This window comes from Prionailurus bengalensis, chromosome B3, assembly GCF_016509475.1.
Source record: "Prionailurus bengalensis isolate Pbe53 chromosome B3, Fcat_Pben_1.1_paternal_pri, whole genome shotgun sequence".
Lineage (NCBI taxonomy): Eukaryota > Metazoa > Chordata > Mammalia > Carnivora > Felidae > Prionailurus > Prionailurus bengalensis.
Window position 1 is genome coordinate 58666211 of NC_057355.1, and position 26824 is coordinate 58693034.

The window sequence follows — 26824 nt, forward strand, 5'->3', positions numbered from 1 at the left end:
GATGCAAAAGCAGGCAAACACAAATCAGAAGCCAGTGGTTCTATTAAGTAGTTAGTCTGTACTCTTCAAAAAATGTCAAGGTCTAGAAAGACTGAGGAACTGTTACAAATCTAAAGAGGTTAAAGATACATGATAACTAAATGCAATGTATGATCTGAGACTGGATCCTGTAACTAGAAAAACATTACTGTGGAGACCATAGATGAAATTTATTAAAATATTGTATCCATGTTAAATTTCCTGAGCTTGATAAATACACCATGGTTACATAATAATCACATTTGTAAGAAATATCCACTGAAGGGGCGCCTGGCTAGCTCAGTTGGTGGAGCATGAGACTCAAACTCAGGGCTTTGAGTTTGAGCCCCATGTTGGGTGTAGAGATTACTTAAAAATAAAATCCTAAAAAATGTACACTGAAGTATCAAGGGGTAAAGGGGCATGATACATGAAATCTATTCTTAAATAGTTCTGAAAAATACTGTGTTTATGTATATGTATGTATGTATGTATATGTTTATGTATATATAAAAAGGAGAAAGTAAATACGGCAAAATGTTAAAAATTGGTGAATCTGGTTTAAGAGAACATAAGAGTTCTTTGTACTTTCCTATAAGCAACCAACCCGGGGTGCTTGGGTGGCTCAGTTGGTTGAGATCTGACTCCCGATTTTGGCTTAGGTCACGATCTAAGTGTTTGTGAGTTTGAGCCCTAGGTTGGGCTCTGCACTGGCAGATGGAGCCTGCTTGGGATCCTCTGTCTTCCTTTCTCTTTACCCCTCCCCTGCTCACTCACTCTCTCAAAAATAAATAAAACTTAAAAAAAAAAAAAACAACCAACCCCAAACAAACAAAAGCAACCACCATCCCCATTACAAAAATCAACATACATATACTCTCTTCCCAAATTATGGTATTTTCATATACTTTTTAGAAATAAGATGAACTTTAGCTTATCAGGTGCTTATCCCTTTTATTTACAGGAAATGATACACACAAACTCTAAAAATGCGAAGTTGCAAATCATAGAGCAAATTCACAGTTCAATTAATCCTTGAACAGGGATGTAACGTAATTTTTAAAAATCCTCTAAGTTAGATAATCCTTGTTCCTGAAATAAGTTTTCATATAAAGTCAAGTCCGCATGACTTAAGGACGGTTTTATAGTCTTCAGTGATTTCAGGAAGTGCTCTTGTTTCACTGTGGTTGCGTCTAGTCCATTTTCTTGCAGAGCCAGCAAGGCAGCCTATAAGAGACAAACAATAGGAAGTAATTAATGTGCTTCGTTTTTTACAATTTATGGCAATACTTCAAAACCTAAGTGTAAAAACCTCAGTCCCACTTCTCAGAATTCCAACACTCATGACCAAATATTAAAAAGTTAAATATGTTGTTTAAAAGTTGTCTCAATGGATCATTTCTTCTACATTAAACTCTAGCCTTAAATGGGAAAAAAGAAAATGCAAGTTGTAATAATAATATATACACTATGAGCCCATAAAAATATTTATAGATGAGAGACTATCTCCCTGACCTCAGAGTAGTTTTTTTGTTTTTTTGTTTTTTAAGTTTATTTATTTTGAGAGACAGTATGTGCACATGAATGGGGTAGGGGCAGAAAGAGAGAGGGAGACAGAGAATCCCAAGCAGGCTCCACACTGTCAGTGCAGAGCTGATGCAGGGCTCAAACTCACAAACCACGAGATCATGACCTGAGCCAAAATCAAGAGTCAGATGTTTAACTGATTGAGCCACCCAGGTACCCCAGAGTAGGAGTTTTTAAATAGGACACAACACTGATCATAAAGGAAAAGGTCAAACACATACTCTATAACACAGCAATTCTCTCTATAAGTATATACAGACACATACACAAGATTGTTCACAGCAGCACAATTTATAAAAAAAAGTCGTAACCCAAACGTTCAAAAGAATGAACACAGTATATTCATAAACCATAAAGTGATGGGCATGCACAAACTACTGTTATGCACAAAATCACAGATGAATTTCACAAACATAATCCTGAGTTAAAGAAGCAGACATAAAAGTATACAGTATGGTCCTATTTTTATAAAGTTCAAAAATATGCAAACTAATCTCCAGTGCTGGAAGTCAGAAGAGTACTTCCCTTTTGGGAGAGAGATTGGGAAAGCCCCAAGCAAAGCTTCTGGGGTATTGATAATGTTCTCTTTCTTGGTAGTTACACAGTGTGTTCATTTTATGTTAATTCAGTGAACCATATCCTTATGGTCTGTGCATTTTCCTGAACAGTACATTTAATAAAAGGTTATGGAAAAGGAAACACCTACGATGGCTTCTTTTACTCTCAAAGTCTAAATTCCTTAAAGTGGCTTACAAGGACCTGTGTGATCTGGCCATTGTCCATCTCCTCAATAAAGGACTCTTACTCCAGTCCGCACATTTTCTCCCCTCCCTTAGCCTGGTCAATGGTCTCACCATCCTTCCAATCTCAGTTTACACCCGAGAGCCTTCTCTGATGCCCCCAAGTCTGGTTCAGTCCCACAACACCCTGAACTTCCTGATTCACCACATATTTTCAGTTGCCAACTGAGTACTACAATTTGCCTCTCTGCAACTCGCCATGCACCTGTAAGCTCTGGAAGGGAAGGGCAGTGGCGACATCTGTTTCACCTTCCACAGTGCCCACCACATAGCAGTCCTTCAGTAAATGCTACCAAGTGAATGAAGATCTGAATAAATGAAGAAATGTTCTCAACCATATGTTCCTTCACTAATTAACTTACTTCTTTGCAAAGGTTTCCAAGATCAGCACCAGAGAAAAAACAGGTTTCTGCTGCTAGGTTTTCTAAGGAAACATCGGGTCCCATTGGCATGTTTTTGGTATAGACTTTCAAAATAGAAAGCCTGCCCTGGAACAAAATTAAAAGTAATATGTTTATAATCTTATAACATTTATGTGTGACACAAAGCTAGATTAAAATATTTCAAGGGAGTGTTTCCTGTCATACTACAGAGAAAGTGTTATGTATATTTTAATGATTAAACATTAAGAAAGAATCACTTCTGAAGAGATAAGAAAAAGTACTTCATCAATGGCTCATATGACAATGGTAAAAATAATGACATGATAAATTTCTAACACTTTTATAATCATTTTTAAAATAGCTGATTGTAGATATATTTCTTTAAGAGACATGATGAATCCCCTTCTTTTGGGTACAAATAGTGTTATCAGACATGGATTAAGAAGGAAACACATGACTTATCCAGACATAATTTAAAAATAAACAGACATTTAAATATTTATTTATTTATTTTTTAGGAAGGGAGGAAAAAATTCATTCTTTGTCATTAGTCTCTCCCTATCGGTGGCTGTGGATGTTAAGGGCAAAAGATTTACTGATTCTTTGACTATGGATACATTGTGTAATCACTCTAACGTCAGATTTTCCCACTGTAAAATAAGGATACAGATACATATATTCTCCAGACATTTTAGGATTCCTCCATTCTAGTTGTAAAATAATGTTGAGTATACCTAATAAGCTCGATATTTTTTCAGTCTGCCACAATAATGAAATAAGGCAACTACTTTTAACTTTTAAGCTTATGTTTCTCTGAAAATATGCCCAGAGTATCCAGCAAAAGCAGATCAAAATTATGACTTTATGAAGGGCCACCAGGCGAGGAAGAATGCAGAGCCCAGTGTAAGACACACACCAGGTACATATATATCCAGTTTGGGATTCAATGCTGCCAGGCTCCTTACAGCTCCAACACTGATGTATTAAGAATCCTAACATAGAGTAAAACATGTACAATTACCTTTTCATCTGGAGGTGGAATATAAATAATCTTATCTAATCTTCCAGGTCGTAATAAGGCATCATCTAATACATCAGGTCTATTTGTTGCAGCAACAATCATGACATTTCTATTAAAAACTTCTTGCAACTCTAACTGAGGGAAAATACACAACACAAAAGTAATGTCAATAAGTTGTTCGTTATTACATTTTTAAGAAATATAGATAAGAAGGGTCCATTTATTTTTAAATAAGCATATCCTTTTCTTGGGACAGGAATGCTTATACCCCCTTCTTGATCTCAAGGTATGCAAATACAAATTATTAACCAAAGAACTACTTTCTGTGTGTGGTGAAAGAACTGGCCAATCCTGGGGGACATCTCTCCATGTGAGAACCAATGGAAAGCCTACACCACAGCAGAGAATACCTACTGAATGTACCTGAGCCCCAGTGAATGATTGGTAGATGACTTGAAAAGACAAAGCATATGACTAACAGGTAGAGATGTATGGCTATGAAACACCCTGGCTCTAATGTCCTAGAAGATGGAGATCTACTTTACTTTTTATTTATTTTTCTTTCCAGAGGCAGAAATATGACAACATAAGCTGAAGATGGGTAAATCCTAGATGAAGGTAAGAAATACCGAAAAGCAGTCAGGGCAAGGCCTTACACAGGCTAAGCATTCAAAATTGTTTGTTGCGAGTTCAAAAAGTCCAGGACCTGATGGCTTCAAAGGGGAATTCTACCAAACTTTTAAAGAAGAGTTAATACCTGTTCTTCTCAAACTATTCCATAAAATAGAAGAAGGAAAACTTCCAAATTCATTCTTTGAGGCCAGCATTACCCTGATACCAAAACCAGATAAAGATACCACAATAAAAGAGAACTAAAGGCCAGTATCTCTGATGTACATGAATGCAAAAATCCTCAACAAAATATTAGCAAACTGAATCCAACAATATATTAAAAAAAATCATTCACCACAATCAAGTGGGATTTATTCCTGGGATGCAAGGGTGGTTCAATATTCTCAGATCAATCAATGTGATACATCAATAGAGAAAGGACAAGAACCATATGATCCTCTCAATAGATGCACAAAAAGCAACTGACAAAGTACAACATCCATTCATGATAAAAACCCTCAACAAAACAGGTTTAGAGGGAACATACCCCAACATAATAAAGTCCATATATGAAAAACCCACAGCTAACATCATACTCAGTGATAAAAAACTGAGAGCTTTCCCCTAAGGTCTCAAGAACAGGACAGAGATGTCCACTCTCAACTACTTTTATTCAACACTGGACTAAAAAAGTCCTAACCACAGCAATCAGACAACAAAAAGAAACAAAGGCACCAAAAATGGCAAGGAGGAAGTAAAACTTTCACTATTTGCAGATGACACGATACTATATTAAGAAAATCCAAAAGACTCCATCGAAAGACTGCTAGAACTGATAAATGAATGCAGTAAGGTTACAGGATACTCAATGTACAGAAATCCATTGCATTTCTATACACTAATAATGAAACAGCAGAAAGAGAAATTTAAAAAACAATCCCATTTACAACTGCACCAAAAATAATAAAATACCGAGGAATTAAACTTAACGAAGGAGGTGAAAGCCCTGTGTACTCTGAAAATTATAAAACACTGATGACAGAAATTGAAGAATGAAAAGACATCCCATGCTCATGGATTGGAAGAACAAACATTTTTAAAATGTCTATACTACCCAGCAATCTACAGATTTAATGCAATCTCTATCAAAATACCAATAGCACTTGCCATAGAACTAGAACAGGAATGCTAAAATTTGTATGGAACTACAAAAGACCGCAAAGTAACCTTGAAAAAGAAAAACAAAGATGGAAGCCTCATAATCCCAGATTTCAAATTACACTACAAAGCTGCAGTAATCTAAACAGTATGGTACTGATGGTATTGGCACAAAAATAGACACAAAGATCAATAAAACAGAATAGAAAGCCCAGAAATAAATTCACAATTATATGGTGCCTTTGCCTCAACAAAGGAGGCAAGAATATGCAATGGGAAAAAGACAGTCTCTTCAACAAATGGTGTTGGGAAAACTGGACAGCTACATGCAAAAGAATGAAACTGGACTACTTTCTTACACCATACAGAAAAATAAACTCAAAATGAATTAAGGACCTAATTGTGAGACCTGAAACCATAAAAATCCTTAAAGAGAGCACAGGCAGTAATTTCTCTGCATCAGCTGTAACAACATTTTTCTTGTCTCCTGAGGCAAGGGAAACAAGCTTTCAGAGACAAAGCACAAGTGGGGAAGAAGCAGAAAGAGAAGGAGACACAGAATCTGAAGCAGGCTCTAGGTTCTGAGCTGTCAGCACAGAGCCCGACACTAGGCTGGAACCCACAAACATGAGATCACGACCTGAGCCAAAGTTGGACACTTGGGGTACCTGGGTGGCTCAGTCGATTGAGCGTCCGACTTCGGCTCAGGTCATGATCTCATGGTCCGTGAGTTCGAGCCCTGTGCCGAAATCTGTGCTGACAGCTCAGAGCCTGGAGCCTGCTTCAGATTCTGTGTCTCCCTCTCTCTGCCCCTCCCCCACTCATGCGCTCGCTTTCTCTCTCTCTCTCTCTCTCTCTCTCTCTCTCTCTCTCTCTCTGTCAAAAATTAATAAACCTTAACAAAAATTAAAAAAAAAAAAAGTTGGACACTTAACCTACTGAGCCACACAGGCACCCCTACTGTAGCATTATACAATAGCCAAATTACAGAAGCTGCCCAAGTATCCACTGATAGATGAATGGATAAAGAAGATATGGTATATATACAATGGAATATTATTCAGCCATAAAAAAGAATGAAGTCCTGCCATTTGCAACAACATGAATGACTCTAGAGAGTATAATGCTAAGTGAAATAAGCCAGAGAAAGACAAATACCATATGATCTCACTCATATGTGGAATTTAAGAAACAAAACAAATGGACACAGGTTTAAAAAAAAAAAAAAAGAGAGAAACAAACCAAAAAACAGACTCTTAACTATAGAAAACAGAGGGGAGGGAAGGAGGCAGGGTGGGTGGTGAAATAGGTGATGGGGATTAAAGAGTAATCATGATGAGCACTGAGTAATACATGGAATTGTTGAATCACCAAATTGTATACCTGAAACTAGTATAACACTATATGTTAACTACACTGGAATTAAAACATTTTTTTCTTTTCAATTGAACTGAATAATCAGAGTAGTTCACCATTAATGTGATCTCTCAAAGTAGTGAATTCCCTGTATCTGCAAAATTTTAGCAGAGGTGAGTGAACACCTGTCAGATGCTGTAGAAGGAATTCCTGTGTTGCAAGAAAATTTGATTAGAAAATCTCATGGGTCCCTTCAGATTCTAGTGTCATATATTTCTCAAGAGCTATAAGACTCTCCCGTGGAATGATTTTTCAACTGGGAAACAAGTAAAAACAAGGAAAGAATAAAAGAAAACGGATCTGTTGGGTAATTTAAGGGTATCAAACTATCTAGGAAGAGACTCAGAAAGGGAAGAAGGGGATTCTGAAGGTCATTTTAACTTCATTATAAGCAGGGAAACCCATTCCTCAAGAAAATCGGAAGTTGTGAATTACTAAGATCATTGGTAATAACAATGTTTTGTTTTGTTTCATATAAAAACTTTTAGAAAGGGATGAACACTGGTTCTTCAGGATATAAAAATAAGAATAAACCCCTTTTCTATGCAATATGTAACGTTAGGTTTCTAAATCTCAGGAAAAATAAAATTCACATTCGTATATATTTAAGATAACTTATAAAATTTACCTCATCTTTTCTAGCCAAATCACAATTTTTAGCAGCTCTGTAAACATCCAGCCAAACTGAAATTACATAATTCCTTCTATGAGATGAATCCACATAGGAAAAGCTAGTGTATATGCACTGTATTTAATATTGGCCTGGGTTTTGTATATTCTGGCTAATAAATACCTCTTCGTTTTTTCTCAGCTCCTTGTATTTACCCTGTTGATCTGATTTACTTCCTCTTCTCTCTGTAGTCTTCAGTCCTACACCATCTAATTCATTCAGGAGAACAGAAAGAACACGCTCTTGAACATTACATTCTGTTTTGCTGATGGATCGAGAGCCCAAGATTGAATCAATTTCATCCAAAAACACAATTGCTGGAGTATTTGCTCTTGCTTGTCGAAATACCTTTTGTTGGGAAAATAAAATTATTGAAAAGCTATACACTACTCAGTATTCAAGTGAATATATGCTTTATGTATTACTACTTATAATTTTTAAAATGTAAAAAGAAGAGAAAGATGCTACATTTTTAAGAATTGGGAAATGAATAAACAGAATAAGAAAGAATGGAGTATTATGTACATGTTAAAAATCATATTTTCAAAACATTTAATACTATGGAGTTTTAAAAATGATGATTTTAAAAAATCGTGATAAAGATATAATCTGCCCTCAAGTTTAAAACAAAAGCAAAAAAATAAAGGAAATTCACCAAAACATTAACAGTAGGTAGAGATTACAAAGGATTTCTTACCTAACACTTTCCTATATTTCCTAAATTTTCTATAAACAAACATACATAACTTTTCTAGTTGAAAAAAAGGCCAGTAATATTTTTAATAACTAAGGTTTATCCTTAAGGCATATCATGAAAATTCAGAAGGACACTTAACTATATGGGAGAAAATAAACAAACAAACCTGAGACAAGACTTTTTCTGAATCTCCAACAAAAGGAGAAAAGAGATCAGCTCCACTCACTGAAACAAAAGAGCAATGACAGCTTGTGGCCAGGGCCCTCACCAGGGTGGTTTTAGCACATCCAGGGGGACCATACAGGAGAACTCCCTTTGGCTGTGTCAGGCCCATCCTGACAAATTCCCGAGGGAATTTTAGAGGCCACTCAATACTCTGTAAGTACATAAAAAGAGACAATTGTTTTAGTATAATGATAAAACATCATATGATCCAGTAAATTCAAGTGTTCACTCAACAATTCTCAGGTACCTGTTATGAGCTGGAAATGCAGTCCACTCTCCACACAGCAACCAGTGATCTTATAACCTAAGTCAGGTCACATCATTTCCTGCTTCAAATCCTACAGTGACTTCCCATCAGAATTAGAATAAAAGCCACATCTGAACTTCTTCCTACCACTCCTTCCTATTACAAGGCCTTATGCAGCCTCTTTCCCAAACACCCCAGTTTGTTCCCATCTCAGGGCCTTTGTTTGCTATTCTTTCTCTGCCTGAACACTCCTTCAAAATCTGTGTGGCTATCCCTCATCATTCAGTCTCAGCTCAAATGCCATTTCCTTGGAGAGGTCTTCCCTAACTACTTTAATTAAAGCAGACCCCACCCCCATCCCCGCCCGCCAATCTATGCTACTGCCCATCTTTTATTTTGGGAGCACTTACTCATTCACTATCTGAAATTATTATTTTTCCATGTTGGGTTTACCATTCTGCTCGGCTAGAATGTAAATAAAGTTTACCACTTAAATTCCCATACCTAGAATGACACCTTCACAAAGTAAGCATTCTACAAATGTTAACTAAATAGTAAACAAGTCCCCATTACCTCTGAGTATGTGGTTTTATTGTCATCATACTTTTATAGATGCAGAAGCTCAGACTTACAACAGTGAAGTAATTCGCCCAGGTCTTATTTCTAGTGAGGCAGCAGAACTAAGGCTGTCCCCCTCCCCCCCCCCGCCCCAGGCAATGTAAATCAGGAAGTGCAAACTCTTAACTACTGATGTATTGTCTTTCTATTAAAAAAGGATAAGATCCCCTTAGCAAGGGAACTGAGATTTTAGTTGGGGAGGCAGGCTTGTAAACTAACAATGAGGCCAGAAAACGGCATTCCACCGGGAACGAACAATACACACAGAGACACTTGAAACTCTTATTCATCCCAACAGTAAGTAGTAACAGAAAGGAGAATAGGGGAAGCAAGGAGTAATGGAATGAAAGTGGAAGTAGGAGTCAGATTGTGTTAAGCCTTGAAAGTTTTAGTCAGCACTGAGGAAGCAGGATGGAGAATGGACTGGAAAGAAATAAACAGAAGCAGGGCGACCAGTTAGAAGTCTCTTGCAATAATTCTGACTACAAAAATAGTAAGGCTGGATGTGTCACAGGCACTGGAAGGGATAGATTTGAAACATAAAATTAACTCTTTTATGCAGGGACCATGTTTCTCTGTCTCTCTTTTTTTTTTTTTTTTAATGTTTTTATTTATTTCTGAGAGAGGAGGGAGACAGAATGTGAGCTGGGGAGGGGTAGAGAGAGAGAGAGAGAGGGAGGCACAGAACCTGAGGAGGCTCCAGGCTCCAGGCTCCAGGCTCCAAGCTGTCAGCCCAGAGCCCGATGTGGGGCTTGAACTTGCGAACCCTGAGATCATGATCTGAGCCTGAAGTCAGATGCTTAACTGACTGAGCCACTCAGGCGCCCCTGCAGGGACTATGTTCTAAATCCAAAGGGGGACTTACGTGCACGTATGGCACGACCCCTGCATTTAGAAGACAGGTTTCTGACTTAGGAGATGGGTTGCTGGCTTTATTCACAGAGGTAGAGAATCCAGGTGTGGAGGGTGGGTTGATTAGCTGAGCTATGGATGTCCTGAGTTTGAGATTCCTGGAAGTTACCTGGTAGGCAGACAGCTAAGTAGCTCTGATGATCAAAAGAACTATCTGTGTTGGATATAAAGATTTTTGAGTGAACAGTTTTCAGGAGACAGCTAAAGCCCTGGATATTGAGATCATGGACTCACAGAATGCAAAAAGAGGATTCCTAGGAGCTTGGAGTACTAACACTTATGGCAACATTAAGGAACAGAATGTTCAGAAAGGCAAGAAAGCTTAACATCTCAAAGCTAAAGAAATAGTGTTCGCAACAGGAAGTGTGGCTGATCTCTCACGCACTTTGTAAAGATTAAATGAGACAATGCATGTAAAAAATTAGGGAATGTTATAAATGCACTGATCCATGGACACAAGGATTCTAGGGTTCACTGTAGATATAGCTTCTAGTTATGATGAATAAATTGTAGTGATACTTATACATCAGTCTTTTGTATGGGGTTAGAGAAATCTGGTTCCTTATGGCAGGATCACCTGAAGGTAAATGAACAAAATTAATTTCTGAAACTGCAATGCCAGTGAGAGGATCTGGAGAGTTGTGCTCCTTAGCATCCACTGTGAGAACTGTAGCCACCCAGGCCATACTGTGTATTATAACTTTGTGCTTTTATCAGTCCCAGGGCAAACTCAGGCCTGTAAACTAAAAATCTGTGTTTGTACCACCCACAAACTAAGAACCACTCTTACATTTTTAAATGCTTGAAAAGAAAATCAGAAGAATATTTTGTGACGTGTGACAATTATGATTTCAGTGTCCATAAATAAAGTTCCATCAGAACGCAAGTAGTGATTACATATTGTCTTTGGCTGCTCTCATGCCATGAATACCGAGTTGAGTGGTTGCAATAAAGACTGTATGGCCCACCAAACCTAAAATGTTTACTCTCTGGCCCTCTACAGAAAAAGTCTGCTGACTCCATTCTAGGTTATACAGTCTTTAAAGAAAACAACAAACAAGAGAAGGGTGAGGTAGGAAAATATGATGAATGGCATCTGACACCTATAGAAGCCCAGTTAAACAAGGACTGAGAAGTAACCCTTGGATTCAGATGTTAGGATGGCATTAGTTTCAGCAAGTGCGGTTTGTCTTCATCACAAAAGTGTTACACTTAAACTCTACCATTCTACTGGCGCAAGCAAACTCTATCACCTGTTTTAACTTCAGTTTTACATCTTCGAGGCCACCAATCTGCTCCCAGCCAACAGGCTTGATGTCCATCAGTCCAATGACACTTCGAAAGGATGAGGGTTGAATCTTTTTAAAAGCTTCAAGGAAGTCTGCTTCATCAATAGTCGGGTTGTCCTGGTTCTGAAGAAATATGCCCCAAAAAGCAAAATCAGACCAAAATTACAGGGTCTTTTTGTGATACAGGAGCACAATTACTTCTTCTTCTTTTTTTTAAAATCTTCTTTTGAATTATAAATCTATTTTGCTATCATTATAAAGAATCCTACACACACAATACCAAAAAAAATGAAAAGTCTCCTTTCCTCTCCCAGCTCTCCCCACTAACATCTCTAGAGGAAGTCAACCACTTTCTGTGTATGCCACTAGTATGTTTTATGACGGTAAGGACACATACATCCTTTCAAACAGATACATAAATGGGACCCCACTGTACAAAGTAACCTGCACTTTTGTGCCACTTATGTTAGAAATCTTTTCTATCAATTAATATAGTTCAACCTCACTCTTTCTGACACTGTTGTATGAGTGTACCATAATTCAACTGCATCTTTCTGTTGAATGTTAGGCTGTTTCCAGTATTTTGTTATTAAAAACAAAGCTACAGGTGAAAGTGCTTGTGCACATGTTCAAGTATTTTATATAATTTCCTCCAAGTAGAATTACTGGATTTAAGAGTATGCGCATTTATGATTTTCACAGGTATTATCACACTGCTCTCAAAGCTGTACCAATAATATAAAGCTGTTCTTCCCATACCTCTCCAGCACTGTAGATCACCAAACTTTTAAATTTCTGCCAATGTGATAGAGGAAATCGTAACCACTATTGCATTCATTAAATTTCTTCAATCAAGAGTGAGGTAGAGGGAATGATGGAATTAGAAAGTTAGCTATTTTGCAACCATTTAAAGTAAAGGCTGTTGGGGCAAGAATCATCTATGGGTACAAAAAAGGGGAGGGAAGTATGCCAAGGAGCACGATCTCAAAGGTCTCTTCACAGATTTCTTAGTTACAAAGGGAAACACACCACTATACAGTGGAGAAACTGGACAAAACTTGGACTGGCTCATCACCTCAATCACCGATGAGAGACATCACCAACGAGGGGCACGCAGACATCCTGTGCCTTCATGTGTATTACCCTAAGGACACACTAGCACTTATGGAGTATTCCAAATGGGCATGCATAACCTGAACCTGACTATGAACAAATATTAGACAAACCCAAATTCAAAAGCATTTTATAAAATCACTGACCTAAAATGTCAATGTAAAATGTGTCATTTAAAAAAGCTAAGGGAGTACTGGAGATTAAAAGAAACTAAAAACTAAATGCAATATGTTAACCTGAACAAGATCCTGTACTGGAGGGGGAAAAATGCTAAGATGATTGAAACAACTACCAAAATAAGAATATGGGCTGTAGATTTGATAACGTTTTGTGTCCGTGTTAAATTTCATGAATATAATGATTATACATAATCATATTGTGGTCACGTATAGAGACAAACTTGTTCTTAGGAAATAGATAACTAATGGGATATGATGCATGCAACCCATCCTCAATTGATTCAGAAAAAATAAGTAATATGTATACACATATACAATTAGAGACAGAGAAGGAGAGAGAGAATGATAAAGCTAATTTGGCAAAATGTTAAAAATTGGTGAAATTTGGATGGAGGGTTTAGCAGGAGTTCTCTATTTTGCAACTTTCCTTCAAGTTTTTAATTATTTCCAAATAAAAAGTTAAAAAATAACTGAAAGAGACTAATTTTTAAAGAAAGTAAAGTTGAGGATTTTTCACATTTATTGGCTGCTTGTAATCCTTTTACTGTCTCCTACCTGTTCATATTTTATTACCCATTTTCTCTTAGATTGTTGGTCTTATTGATCTGTGAGAATTCTTTCTATATCAAGGTAATTGGTCTTTTTGTCAGAGGCCAAAGTATTTTTTCCCAGTCTGTCTTTTGTCTTGTCTTTGTTTATATATTGTTTTGCCATCCCCAAATCGTCAAATTAGTAAACCATTTCCTTTTTGGCATTAGCTTTTATGTTATGCTTAGAAAGTCCACCTTCACTTTAAGATTACATTGTGGAGAATCTTTCTTGCAATTTCCTTGATCATTCTAGTGAAACAGATTTTTTGTTACAGTTAAAAACTGCTTATATTTATAATGTCTATTTGTAATATCTGTACTATATTTAAGATTTACCCTCATATCAAATTCTGAATACTTAGTTGTCAAAAAAATTCCCATTTTCTTTCTTTTTAAAAAATTTTTTTAACATTTATTTATTTTTGAGACAGAGAGAGACAGAGCATGAATGGGGGAGGGTCAGAGAGAGAAGGAGACCCAGAATCTGAAACAGGCTCCAGGCTCTGAGCTGTCAGCACAGAGCCCGACGCGGGGCTCGAACCCACGGACCGCGAGATCATGACCTGAGCTGAAGTCGGAGGCTTAACTGACTGAGCCACCCAGGCGCCCCAAAAATTCCCATTTTCAACAAGAAACTATTCTATCCCATTTATATAAGATTATATAAGTACATACATATATAGAAAGAGAGAGAGAGAGAGAGAAAGAGAGCTATTCTGAACAATGTTCCTAAAAATTAGAATCTCTGGGAAGTGAGATTTCATGCAATTTTTACTTTCTTTATAATATTTTTATTTTGTTTAATTTCTCACAAAGAAAACTATTAAATAATTTTTTTAATAGTTTTTTTTTTTCCTAATTGGCTAGGAGTATTAGATATTGGGTACCTGAATTATTTTTTTAATGTTAATTTATTTTTGAAAGAGAAAAAGACACACAGAACGCAAACAGAGGAGGGGCAGAGAGAGAGGGAGACACAGAATCTGAAACAGAGTCCAGGCTCTGAGCTCTCAGCACACACCCCAACACAGGGCTCAAACCCACGAACTGTGAGATCATGACCTAAGCCACCCAGGCACCCCCTAACTAATTTTTAAGTAACACTAACTAAGATCACTTATATGTATATTATCTCACTTGATTCTAATAACTCTTTTAGGCAGATAAAATTCTTTCCCCTGTGTGTGTATGTATTAAACTCTATTTCAAACCCTTTAATGGGATTACTTCACAAAAAGCTGAACAAACTTCAATGCATCCCTTGTCTGCCCTGGTATAGATGGAGGCAGCAGTAGCCCCTCAGCTGCCAGAGGGGTAAAGAAGAAAAAGGTGAAGCCAGTACCTTCCCAGATGCCTCTGTCCCTTCTTCCTTTTTGCCTTTCTTCCTTCCACTTCCCCTGGTTGTTTATGAACTCAGCCATCACCTGTGGTAGCTATGCCTGGGCAGGCCCCTCCTGAAGTAGCAGCTGGCTGGTCCACCTAAGCCAGGGTGTTTAAGGTCAAACCTGGAACTTCAAAGCAGAGGGAATCCTAAATGTAAATCTCACCAAGCGCTGGTGCTCTCATCCTCCCTTCAAAAGGCATATATTCTCACACCTCTATGCATGAGAAGTGTCATTAAGTCTTCAAGCAGTTTTGGTTCTAAACCCAGAAGAAGAGAACTTACAAGTTCACATAACTCCTTCCCACTTTCAGAGTACATGTAAAAATAAATGGAAATGAGGAAGGATGTAAATTATGTAAGTAAAAAGGTTTTCCAAACCTTGGATGATAAATCATCCTTTTATAATTTAAACAAACTAAAAACTGGTTTTTAAAAATTACAAGATTAAAGGCAATTTTAATGTTATAATAGTTACAATAGAGATCGAAAACTTTGTCCTAGAATCCTCAGGGTGCTGAAATTAATTTTTTTATGAAGGAGTTTAAGGATCAATGACTACTTATTACATACAAAGTGAAGAGATTTTCCAATCCATAGTGTTGAAAACTATTGTATTTAAAGCTAACATCTTAAATATTTTAAAGAAAGGTAGTCATGAATTAAGGATTTCAATGTCAAAGACAAGTTTAGAGAAAAATTCCAGGTGCCCAATCTTCTCCTGGGTTAGAAAAGTTTACTTTCAAAAAAAAAAAAAAAAAAGAAAAGAAAAATTTATTTTCCCTACAAAATATTTATTAATAAGGAAAAAACAGATGGAATGGGAACACAGTATTTCTGTGACCCTTCTGCCAAAAATGCAAAAACTGAATCCAATCATGAGGAAACATCAGTGAAACCCAAACCAAGGAATACTCTATAGAAAAAATAACCTGTAGTCTTAATAAGTTAGCCATAAAAGACTAAAAATGGTTCTAGGTTAAAGAATATTAAGAAATCAGGATAACTAAATGCAATGTGTAATCTTGGATTACTATTTTTTTTTCCTTTTTAAATTTCTGCTAGAAAGGAAATTAATAGGATAGAGTCAAATTTGGATAAGGTCTACAGAGATTATACAAAAGTATCATGTCAGTGTTAATTTCCTCATGTTGATAATTATACTGTGGTTCAAGTCTTTGTTTTTAGAAAATATATATATACTTAAGATTTTAAGGTTAAAGGGACATCATGGCTGCAGTACATTCTCAAATGTTTCACACACAGACATATATATCATATATATGAAGAGAAATATATATGTACGTACATACATATAAAAACACAGAAGAGAGAAGGAAAAAGCAAAACTGGAAAAATGCTACATTTGGAGAATCCAGGTAAAGCACATACAGAAATTGTTTGTACTGTTTTTGCAACTTTTCTCTAAGTCTGAAATTGCTTCAAAATAAACAAAACCAAAAATTAAAAAGAAATACATTTGATTCTTCTGGGGGCCACGCTATCTTTTCCCTAGCTGCTCTGGGCTTCTGCACTAGGCGGTTCCCTTTGGCAATGAGGGAAAATGTCCTGGTAGACCTGGAAGACTCAGCCCTCTGTCCCCACCTTCAGTCTTATGCTATTCCCATGGAGCGGAGATGTAGAAATACAGGTAAGAAATAACTGTGGAAGGTATCAAAAGTTCCAAAAAAATGTACTTACCACTTGTTTAATCCCAAATTAATTTGCTATATTAATCAAAAGGCCAACATACACAGTCATAAATCAGTGCTTCCTACCTTCTTACTATGAAGGAGAGCGTGCAGGGCAGCTTCTCTACAAAGTGCAGTCAAGTCCGCACCAACGTAACCAACTGTCATTTCTGCAAGGAGGCTCAAATCGACTTGACTGGAGATGGGCATCTTTGAGGTAATCACCTGGAGTATCGCCTTTCTTTGTTTAAGTGTGGGAGTCCCAATGACAACCTATATGCAAAGCAAAAAAAGAGAAATTAAAGCTTACACAGCTTAAAACATTGTATAATATTTATATCCTCTCAAAGGTGTATACTTAGTGAGCAAATTTGGCACTACAACTATGTACTCTTAAGGATGCCATAGATTCTGAATATATTAAAATCCTAATTTTCCAGAGGAGTAACACTGGCTGGGTAGTTGCACAATGAAAATTACATACAGATCTTCCTCACCTTAAGATGGGGTTACATCCCAATAAATGCATCATAAGTTGGAATTACAGTAAGCAGATAATGCATTTAATATACCTAACGTACTGAACATCACAGCTTAACCTAGCCTACTTAAATATGCTCAGAGCACTTACATTATCAGCCGGTGGTTCGGCAAAATCATCTAGCACAAAACCTATTTTACAATAAAGTTTTGAGTATCTCATACAATTTATTGAATACTGTATGAAAGTGAAAAACAGAATGTTTGGATGAGTATAAAACGGTTGTCAACGTGTCAGCTGTTTACCCTCGTGATCCCGTGGCTGCCCAGCATCACAAGAGAGCATTTTACAGTATATTACTAGCCTGGCAAAAGATCAAAATTCAAAATACGTTTCCTACTGAATGACTATGACATTCACACCACCATAAAATCAGAGGCCCTCTGTATGTCATTTAACAACATTTTGTTATTTTTAACAACTTCCCAAGTTCTACCAACCAAGGGTGCAACAGTAAACCAGATAGTCTAGGTCCCTGCCCTTATGGATTTTATTCAGGAGACAAGTACTAGATGATGCAAAAAGAAACAAATGTGCTCAAGTTCTGCACAGATTAAGCTAAAAGTGTGCAATTATCATCTGTCTCTTTAGATTCCTAACACAAAGTTCAAATATCACTTAACCACTATTCAAACTATTTAATCAGGAATCAATTTGGGACTAAAGCTTGTAAAATAGTTCAGCTTTTGAGTACTCAATCTTTCTGGCAACTCAGGGACCAATTGTGGGTAATTTCTCACTTGTGGGTCAGGATGCTGGTGTCCTGACAAGGAATGAATAAGTCCAGAAGAATTAATGCCTGCTTTGATTTAGATCTTTCCCGACTTCTCCCTTTTTATTTCAACACACTCATTTCTTGAAGCTATCCTAATTTTAATTCTCATTCCAAATCCATAAGAGTTGAATACACTTATAGCTGAACTAGTTCCCTAAAAAATTAACATTACTGGTGGTACTCATCTTCAGGACCTGCACAACAAAACTCATCCCTAAAGGCCACCTTGCTTCTCAGTTTGACTCGGGAAAAACAGGTCCCGGCTCACAGATCACACAAGGACAGAGAACAGGTTCTCTGCACCACACAAAGCCCCACTCCAACCTCACCGACTGCCAAACCTAAGTGGCAACCACCTAGGGGCAGCCAATCAAGGCCAGAAGAGGCCGAGGTTCCAGGAACAGAGGTCTGACTGGCCCCGCCCATTTACCTCTCGGTCAAATCTCCCCGGTCTGCGCAGCGCTGGGTCTAGAGCGTCCGGCCGGTTGGTGGATGCCACGACCACCACCTCGCGGTCCCCACTGATGCCGTCTAGCAGCGTCAACACCTGGGCCACCACGCGGCTCTCGGGGGCTCGGTGTGGGCCGCCCCGCCGGGGACACAGGGCGTCCAACTCGTCCAGGAAGAGGAGGGTGGGTCTGCGGCTGGCCAGCTCCCGCGCGCGCCGGAAGACCTGCCTCACGTTCTCCTCGGTCTCCCCGGGCCGGGCGCCCTGTAGCGCGGGGGCGCTCACTGCCAGCAGCTCCGCGCCCGCTTCCCGGACCACGGCCCGCACTAGCTGAGTCTTGCCCACTCCGGGGGGACCCGCCAGGAGCACCCCGCGAGGCACTGCCAGCCCCAGGGCCGCCAAGGTGCGAGGGTAGCGGAGCGGCAGGCTGAGGAGCTCCCGCAGCGAGTCGGCCGCCTCCGAAAGGCCCCCCAAGGGCACCTCGGGCCGTGGCTCCGCTTCCGACGGAGGCACCCCGCTGAGACCGATGCGGGTGCGAGGAGTGACTAGCCCGGCCGGATCCGGGCTGGGCGCCCCGCTGATGATGTGCAGCGCGGCTACGGGACCCGGGGCGCCCGGCGGAGCGGTCACCACGTGGCCCCGGGAGACAGGTCGGTTCCTGAGAAGCTCCTGCGCCGCTTCCAGCACCGCGGCTGGATTCGAGGCACCGGGCGCGCCCGCCCCCTCCCGCAACACGGGCCACACACTGAGGTGCCGCAGCGACGGGCAGGACACCAGGCGGAGGCTGCTTAAGCGGAGATTCCCCCGGAACCCTGAAGCCTCCACGGCCGCCCCAGGGCTCGCGCACTGCGGATCCAGTTGCACAAAGCCGTCTGCTCCGTCCCGCCGCAGCCAGGCGGTGCAGACGCAGGAGCCGCCGTCAGGCAGAGAGATCTTCACCGCCGAGCCCAAGTGCGCGCCCAAGGCGCGGAGGGCGGACGGGCCCAAGCGACAGCGCTGAGTGCCCCTGTCCTTAGCGTCTAAGGGTAGCACCTTTAAGAGCGGCTCTTCAGGAAGGGGACCTGAGTCCGGAGACATTGCCCACAGAGAAACTCAAGCCGAGGAAAGTGAGATAGGAATTCCACCCGGCCTGGGAAAACGGGAACACCCCGCTCTTCGGCCGGAAACAGATGACGCGCATGCGTCAGTGATGGCCTTCAGTTGCCAGTCCCTGAGCGGAAGCGGAAAGGGCCAATCGGAATTTAGACTGTGCTGTGGCTGTCGGTGTTGTGGTGTTGGATTTGACAAAACTCAGTGGCCCATTCCAGAACTTTAAGGAAAAGGCTTTAGTTATGGGTGTCTGGGAGGTCGCGTAAGCTAGCTTCAGTAGGCCATTAAGCATATATATATATATATATACCGGTGACTTAGAGAGGCCCCGCATAGCATGCTCTCCCTGGCTCTCAGAGTCGAGCATCACCACCTGTACTTTTGGGCTATCATCTTAGAGGCTGTATTTTGTGAAAAAACCTTAACTGTCCTGGTGGGCAAAATATTTTGGAGTGCTCTGGTGCTAATATCTAAGGGGACTTAGAGTAGCTGAGAAAAACAGCCTTGGCACCTCTGATGAATGTCGAATCTAACGTGTTCTGAAGATCCAGGCATGCCCCTCCTAAGGAAAAGCACCAGGATTGCAAAAGAGAAGCACAGGGTAGCATTTTAAATCCCCAGGAGAGAGAAAAGAAGGAAAACCAGGCCATCTAACCTATTTGTGGCACACCAATACATTCTGTTCAGATTCCTTACTCCTGTAGGGAGCAAGGGCAGGCCGGGTAAACTGTACCACAATGGCACACTGATTATTTTGAATTAAAGCTACTTGGGACAAGGACACTCAGGCTCTCCTCTGTACCCCTGAAAGCAGGAAATAAACCTCCCATGTGAAAGGTAGTAAGAAGTAAACAGACATCCTTATAACACAGATAGGAACTTAAAAACTGAGAAAGCTGTAAAAATAAACCTTGTTGCTTTTTTAACTAATCTACTACGTCAGCCCAAATTCTACTTAGAATTCATTACTAATTAAAGCTTCCAGGGCGCCTGGATGGCCCAGTCAGTTAAGCATCAGACTCTTGGTTTTGGCTCAGGGCATGATCTCACAATTTGAGTTCAATCCCCACATTGGGCTCCTTGCTGACTGCATGGAGCCTCCTTGGGATCTGTCTCCTCTCTGTCCCTCCCTCTTTCCCTCCTCTGCATGCTCTATCTCTTTCTTTCAAAATAAATAAATAAAACTTAAAAAAAAAAAAAAACACCTCCCAAGCATTTTTTTAGATCCTGTCAATTCCTCACAAATTTATTGTCTCTTTGTCTAAGAAGCATAAAAACTGCCTGCATTGGTCATTTCTTTATGTCTCAATTTCATTATTGGGTCTCTGCATACGTAACAAGAAAACTTTGGGTTTTCTCCCCTTTTTAATTGGTCTTGTGTAAATTTAATTCTTAGTCTAGCAGAAAGATCTTGAAAGGCAGAGAGAGAATGCTCCTTCCTTACACTTCTCTGAATGTTCTTTCACAACAATTATAAACTCTTCTGTTCATGTGTTTATTGTCTTTTTGGTGCACAGCAGTACTAAGGCCTGTATTAGAGATGATGGTGGTCTACATCATTAAGACTGCTGCCTGCTCTTCTCTTCCCACTGTTCTTCTCCCTTCCACACAGGGGATTACTCTTTTTTTTTAACTTAAAATTTTTTTAGAATTTATTTTAATTCCAGTATATTTAACATACAGTGTTATATTAGTTTCAGGTGTACAATATAGTAATGCAACAATCCTATATATTAGTGCTTATCATTATCAAGATAAGTGTACTCTTGAATCTCCTTCACCTGTTTTATCCATCCTCTCACCCATCTCCCCTCTGATAACCATCTGTTTGTTCTCTATAGTTAAGAGTTTGTTTTGGGGGGTTGTCTTTTTTTCCCTTTGTTCATTTGTTTCTTAAATTCCAATATGAGTGAAATCATATGGTATTTGTCTTTCTCTGACGTATCTTGCTTAGCATTATAGTCTCTAGCTCCATCCATGTTGTTGCAAATGGCAGGGTTTCATTCTTTTTATGGCTGAATATTCCATTGTACATATGTACTGCATCTTCTTTATCCATTTATCAATGGACACTTGGGTTGCTTCCATAATTTAACTATTATAAATAAGGCTTCAGTATACATAGGGGGTACATATCCTTTCAAATTAGTGTTTTCATATTCTTTGGGTAAATACCCAGTAGAGTCATTACTGAATCAGAGGGTAGTTCTATTTTTAATTTTTTGAGGAACCGCCACAGTGGCTGCACCAGTTTACATTCCCACCAACAGTGCATGAAGGTTCCTTTTTCTCCACATCTTCACCAACACTTGTTGTTTATTGTGTTTTTTTTTAATATTTATTTATTTTTGAGAGAGAGACAGAGTGTGAGCAGGGGAGGCAGAGAGACAGAGAGAGAGAGACAGAGAGAGAGAGAAAGGGAGACACAGAATCTGAAACAGTCCCCAGGCTCTGAGCTGTCAGCACAGAGCCCAATGTGGGGCTTGAATCAATAACCATGAGATCATGACTTGAGCCAAAGTTGGATGCTTCACCAACTGAGCCACCCAGGCGCCCCTCTTGTGTTTTTTATTTTAGCCATTCTGACAGTTGTAAGGTGTTATCTCATTGTGGTTTTGATTTACATTTCCCTGATGATGAGTGATGTTGAGCATCTTTTCATGTGTCAGTTTGTCATCTATAGGTCTTCTTTGATAAAATGTTTATTCATGTCTTTTGCCCATTTTTAATTGGATTATTTGGGGGTTTTTTTTGTTTTCTTTTTTGTTTTTTGTTTGTTTGTTTGTTTGGTGTTGAGTTATATAAACTCTATATATTTTGGATACTAACGCTTCATTGGATGTGTCATTTGCAAATATCTTTTCCCATTCAGTAGAGAGTTGCCTTTTAGTTTTGTTGATTGTTTCCTTTGCTGTGCAGAAGCTTTTTATTTTGATGTAGTCCCAATCAAACGTAGTTTATTTTTGCTTTTGTTTCCCTTGCTTTAGAGACATATCTAGAAAGATGTTGTTATGGCCAATGTCAGAAAAATTACTGGCTGTGCTCTCTTTAAGAATTTTTATGGTTTCAGGTCTCACATTTAGGTCCTTAATCCATTTGGAGTTTATTTTTGTGTATGGTGTAAGAAAGTGGTCCAGTTTCATTCTTTTACATGTAACTGTCCAGTTTTCCCCACACAATTTGTTGAAGACAAAATTTCCTATTGCATATTCTTGCCTCCTTTGTTGAATATTAATCGACCATATAATTATGAATTTGTTTCTGGGTTTTCTATTCTGTTCTATTGATCTATGTGTCCGTTTTTGTGCCAGTACCATATTGTTTTGATTACCACAGCTTTGTAGTATAACTTAAAATCTGGAATTGTGATACCTCCAGTTTTGTTTTTCTTTGGCTTTGGCTATTCAGGGTCTTTTGTGGTTCCATACAAATTTTAGGATTGTTCTAGTTCTGTGAAAAAGTGCTGTTGGTATTTTGATAGGGACTGCATTAAATGTGTAGATTGTTTTTGGATAGTATGGACATTAGCAGTATTTGTTCTAGAGGATTACTCTTCCTCTGTATCAGCTAGAATACATTTCCTATCCTTTTAAATTCTGCTCAGGAAAATGGGCTCCAGATCTTTCAAGGTCAAGAAAATATGCTTTGTTTTTATCTTACTCACATCTCTCTACCTCTATTTTTTCCACTTCATTGCACCCCAAACTTATTTTATTACAAAACTGAGATTGCAGACAGAGTGTGTAAGTCACTGGGGGCTGGTGGGTTTCTTTCTGCTAATACAAATAATCTATTATGGACTTTCTAGCAATGTCTTCTCAATAGAAAGTACTGTGAGATCTGGGATCTTAAGACCCATGCCAGTTCCCTTTATTCTACTCAAACCTCAGGGCAGACACTATGACTGACTTCTAGCTTCCACATTGACGTATTTGGTCTCCTGCTGTATGTTTCCAGCTCCAGTGCTGTAACAACTTAAAAGGAATCAGGAAATAGCATACCTAGGAGAGGTTCTGAACTGGATAAGTCACCCATTACATACCATTTTCTTCTTTTTCTTAATCTTATTGCCTGTTTGGAGAACAAAGACTCCAAACTCAGACTTGTCAAGAAAAGTTTTGTATTTTCTGAAATAAAAAGCCAGTATTTTCACTGACCCCTGTAGGGGTGAATAAAATGCCCGTCAAGTTATTCTATCACAGATGTTCTTTTATTCTGGTCCCAAGAAGCTTTGAAGATCAAAAAAAAAAAAAAAAAAAGGCGGGGGGAGAAGACTTAATGAGAAAATGATAACTGTCTTAAATATGTGAAGGACTGTCATATAAAAGAGTTGGTAGATTTATATATATCTGCAGTGCAGAATTGTCTAGAAAGTGAAAGGTTAATGGAACGAACATAAGAGTCTTCCTCCTCATGTTTTGAGTATGGTTATATGGTTATATGAAGACTTTTTATATGCTACAGCTAAGAGGCATAACCAAAGCCAACATAGGGAGGTAAGTAAAGTTAAATCAATGTTAGAATTTTCTGCATTTGGTGTAAAGGAAAATACATGTTGCTTTGGGTTCTCTGACTTGTAGGACCCATATGCCCAGAAAATATTTACTTTACCCTTCTCCAAAAGTTCCCATTCTCACCTTTGGTTGCAAACAAAAGCATCTAGGAATCCTGTTTCTGGACCTTCGACCCTTATCCACACACTCTCAGCAGAATTATAACCAGCTTTTCCAGTCAGCCGGTGAAATTCACGGTGTCCCTTCCCTTTAGGTCAAACCATTTCCAACACTATTATTTCAACTATCTTAATGTTTACATATATCCTATCAATGATAAAAGACAAGTCTTTTAATAATTAGTGACATAGTTTTCTCCTTGTGGAAAACTATTCTAATAGTAGTCGTGTGGTTCTTTTGCTTAATTTTTTTTTCTCATTTGTTTTTAATATGACCCCAAATTTGGTGATTCTACAAACTGAAGAGTACCAATTAAAGCACCAAAAGGTTGAGCCACTAGAGGGAGTCCAAAACCAAACAAGCACAAAGGTTATAGGATTGTGGATACTGAGGAATTCTCATCTGTGACTGTTAGATTTCCCAAGACTCACACCCAGGTGTATGAAAGGGTCTTTGGTCTATACAGTTACTTATTTTGACATAATTTCTACATGCTTCAGGCCATGTGGAACTCACTTTCCAAGTTATAATTTAATTGTTGTATTAAATATCAAAGTGACACTCTCCCCAATCCAAATTTATTAGTGGATCAAAATCCAAACAAAATGAATTTATCTTGCGATAGCCTAGAAATAATTATAGCTCTGAGTTGTCTCAAATATCTTTGCTAAACAAAATCTTTTGTGAGATTTCCCTGAAGTGATGCATTTAACAAATAATTCCTCTTCATTTTAGTTGCTACATTCAAGGTTACAATCTGTTTAATATTAAATTAACTGTAAACATTCTTCATTAGCAATAAGTCTAAAATTCAAAAGTAGTTGGAACCTGTTCATTATTTACTTCTTTCTTTTTAATGTTTATTTATTTTTGACAGAGAGAGACAGAGCACGAGCAGAAAGAGAGAGAGACACAGAATCCAAAACAGGCTCCAGACTCTGAGCTGTCAGCACAGAGCCTGACGCGGGGCTTAGACTCACTAACCATGAAATCATGACCTGTGCCAAAGTTGGACCCCTAACCGACTGAGCCACCCAGGCGCCCCAGAACTGTTTGTTTTTTAGAATAATGACTGTACATTATTGTATGCCTTCAGCATCAATAATATTACATATTAAATAATGTATTTCAGGATGTGAAATACCATAATTGTAAAAAATTTAAAGGAAATGGTTAAGTTAGTCATATGCTAATCTTTCTTATGTTTCCATTTTCATATTATGAACATGTTACATTCAACTCGAATATACTTGAGCAGTAGTAATGATTATGAGCTGTAACAGATAAGTATAGAGAATCATTTAACCACACTTGAAAAGGCATATTTGCAAATGCTCTCATCTCAACATGTTCATGTAGGTATATCAAAAGACTTACTTCCACAGATACTTAATATGCCAAACAGAGTTTCTTATTTTAAAGTATATAATGAAAATCCTCTAAAATAGGACATCATTAAAATTGTTCTTTAAAATTGGACATCTTTAGTCTTTCTCATATATCAAGGCTAGAATTATTCTTTGCAAGATCCAGAGTCAGGAAGTGATTAGAGCCATTAGAAATCTTGGCTGGACTACAAATGACCTGCAGACTATGGTTCACAGAACACCATTTGCAAAGTCTCTTCTTGCAAATTTTTGAGAAACTACTTGTTTCATCATTTTTTAGAAGTTAAGTCTTTATGTCTAATTATCCTCTTTGATGTTGGTTCAAACTATTCAACTAATGAAAGTAACAATATTCATATATTTATTAAACAAATATTTATTGAACACCTACTTTGTGCCACTTACTGTCCCAGAGTCTTAGTGTATGATGGTTAAAAAAAAAAAAAAGGTAATTCTTGCCTTCATGAAATTTATATTTTAGTGGGGAAGTCACACATTAAAGGGCTCAATAAGTGAATAAACCAGATAATTAAAAGTGATGAAAATTGCTGTTAAGAAATAAAACAGAAAAGGGTCACTTCACACAGGAGGCAGGGAAGGCCTCTCTGAGGAAGTGACATTTAAGCTGAAACCTGTAGGAAGAGAAGGAGCCAGGCAGGAGAATTGGGGATGGGAGGCAGGGTGTGCTAGTTAGAGGAAGGGCTATGCCACTGCCCCGAGGGTGGAGCATGATTGCTACATTCGAGAAATTAAAAGGAGGCTAGCTTTTTGTGTTGTGTGTGTGTGTGTGTGTGTGTGTGTGTGTGTGTGTATGTGTGTGTGCATGCATGTTTTGCTTTTTTTTTTTAACCGTATCTTTGGTACGTACATTCCAATTCTTTCTAAATAGATGAACACTTCTTACTCATACTTCTCTTCTAGCTAGATACTTTATTACTACTCTGAGTATACAATAAGTTACATAAAGATAGAAACAAACTTTAAAAATATTGGTGGTACACTTTTAAAAATACCTGGTAGTGTGCTGCAATATATTTGTGCTCAGCAAATATTTGTTGAATTGAATTTGATTGAAATTAGAGAACAGAGTCTGGTGACTTGTTGTGTACGTTAGATTTTGTTCTATCCAAACACATCAGACACTATTCAGGGCAGACTCAGGAAGGCCTCAAGGGTAATCTTCAAGAAGGATGTCCTTGCTCCTGTCTGACATCATTCTATCATTCATCTCTCCCTCTTTTGACATTTTTAAATTTTCAGTTAAACTAATTTTTATAAGAGTCTGTTAAATTTCAGGATTGTT

The 26824-nt window shown here is 38.5% G+C and overlaps 1 protein-coding gene across 2 annotated transcripts; it reads right to left on the reverse strand.

Moving 5' to 3' along the window:
- Positions 1-955: 955 nt before the first annotated feature.
- Positions 956-20818, reverse strand: SPATA5L1 (spermatogenesis associated 5 like 1). 2 transcript variants are annotated; one of them, XM_043555513.1, is made up of 8 exons: positions 18354-20818; positions 16695-16880; positions 11618-11776; positions 8529-8738; positions 7789-8013; positions 3810-3944; positions 2768-2893; positions 956-1245 (listed from the first exon to the last, which is right to left on the reverse strand). In XM_043555513.1, exons 1-8 carry the CDS (start codon positions 19446-19448, stop codon positions 1078-1080), a joined length of 2304 nt encoding a protein of 767 aa, XP_043411448.1. In that variant the 5' UTR covers positions 19449-20818; the 3' UTR covers positions 956-1077. The 2 variants fall into 2 exon arrangements, with proteins under 2 accessions (XP_043411448.1, XP_043411449.1); XM_043555514.1 differs by lacking the exons at positions 956-1245; positions 2768-2893 and having other exon boundaries at positions 3812-3944; positions 7821-8013.
- Positions 20819-26824: the final 6006 nt, after the last annotated feature.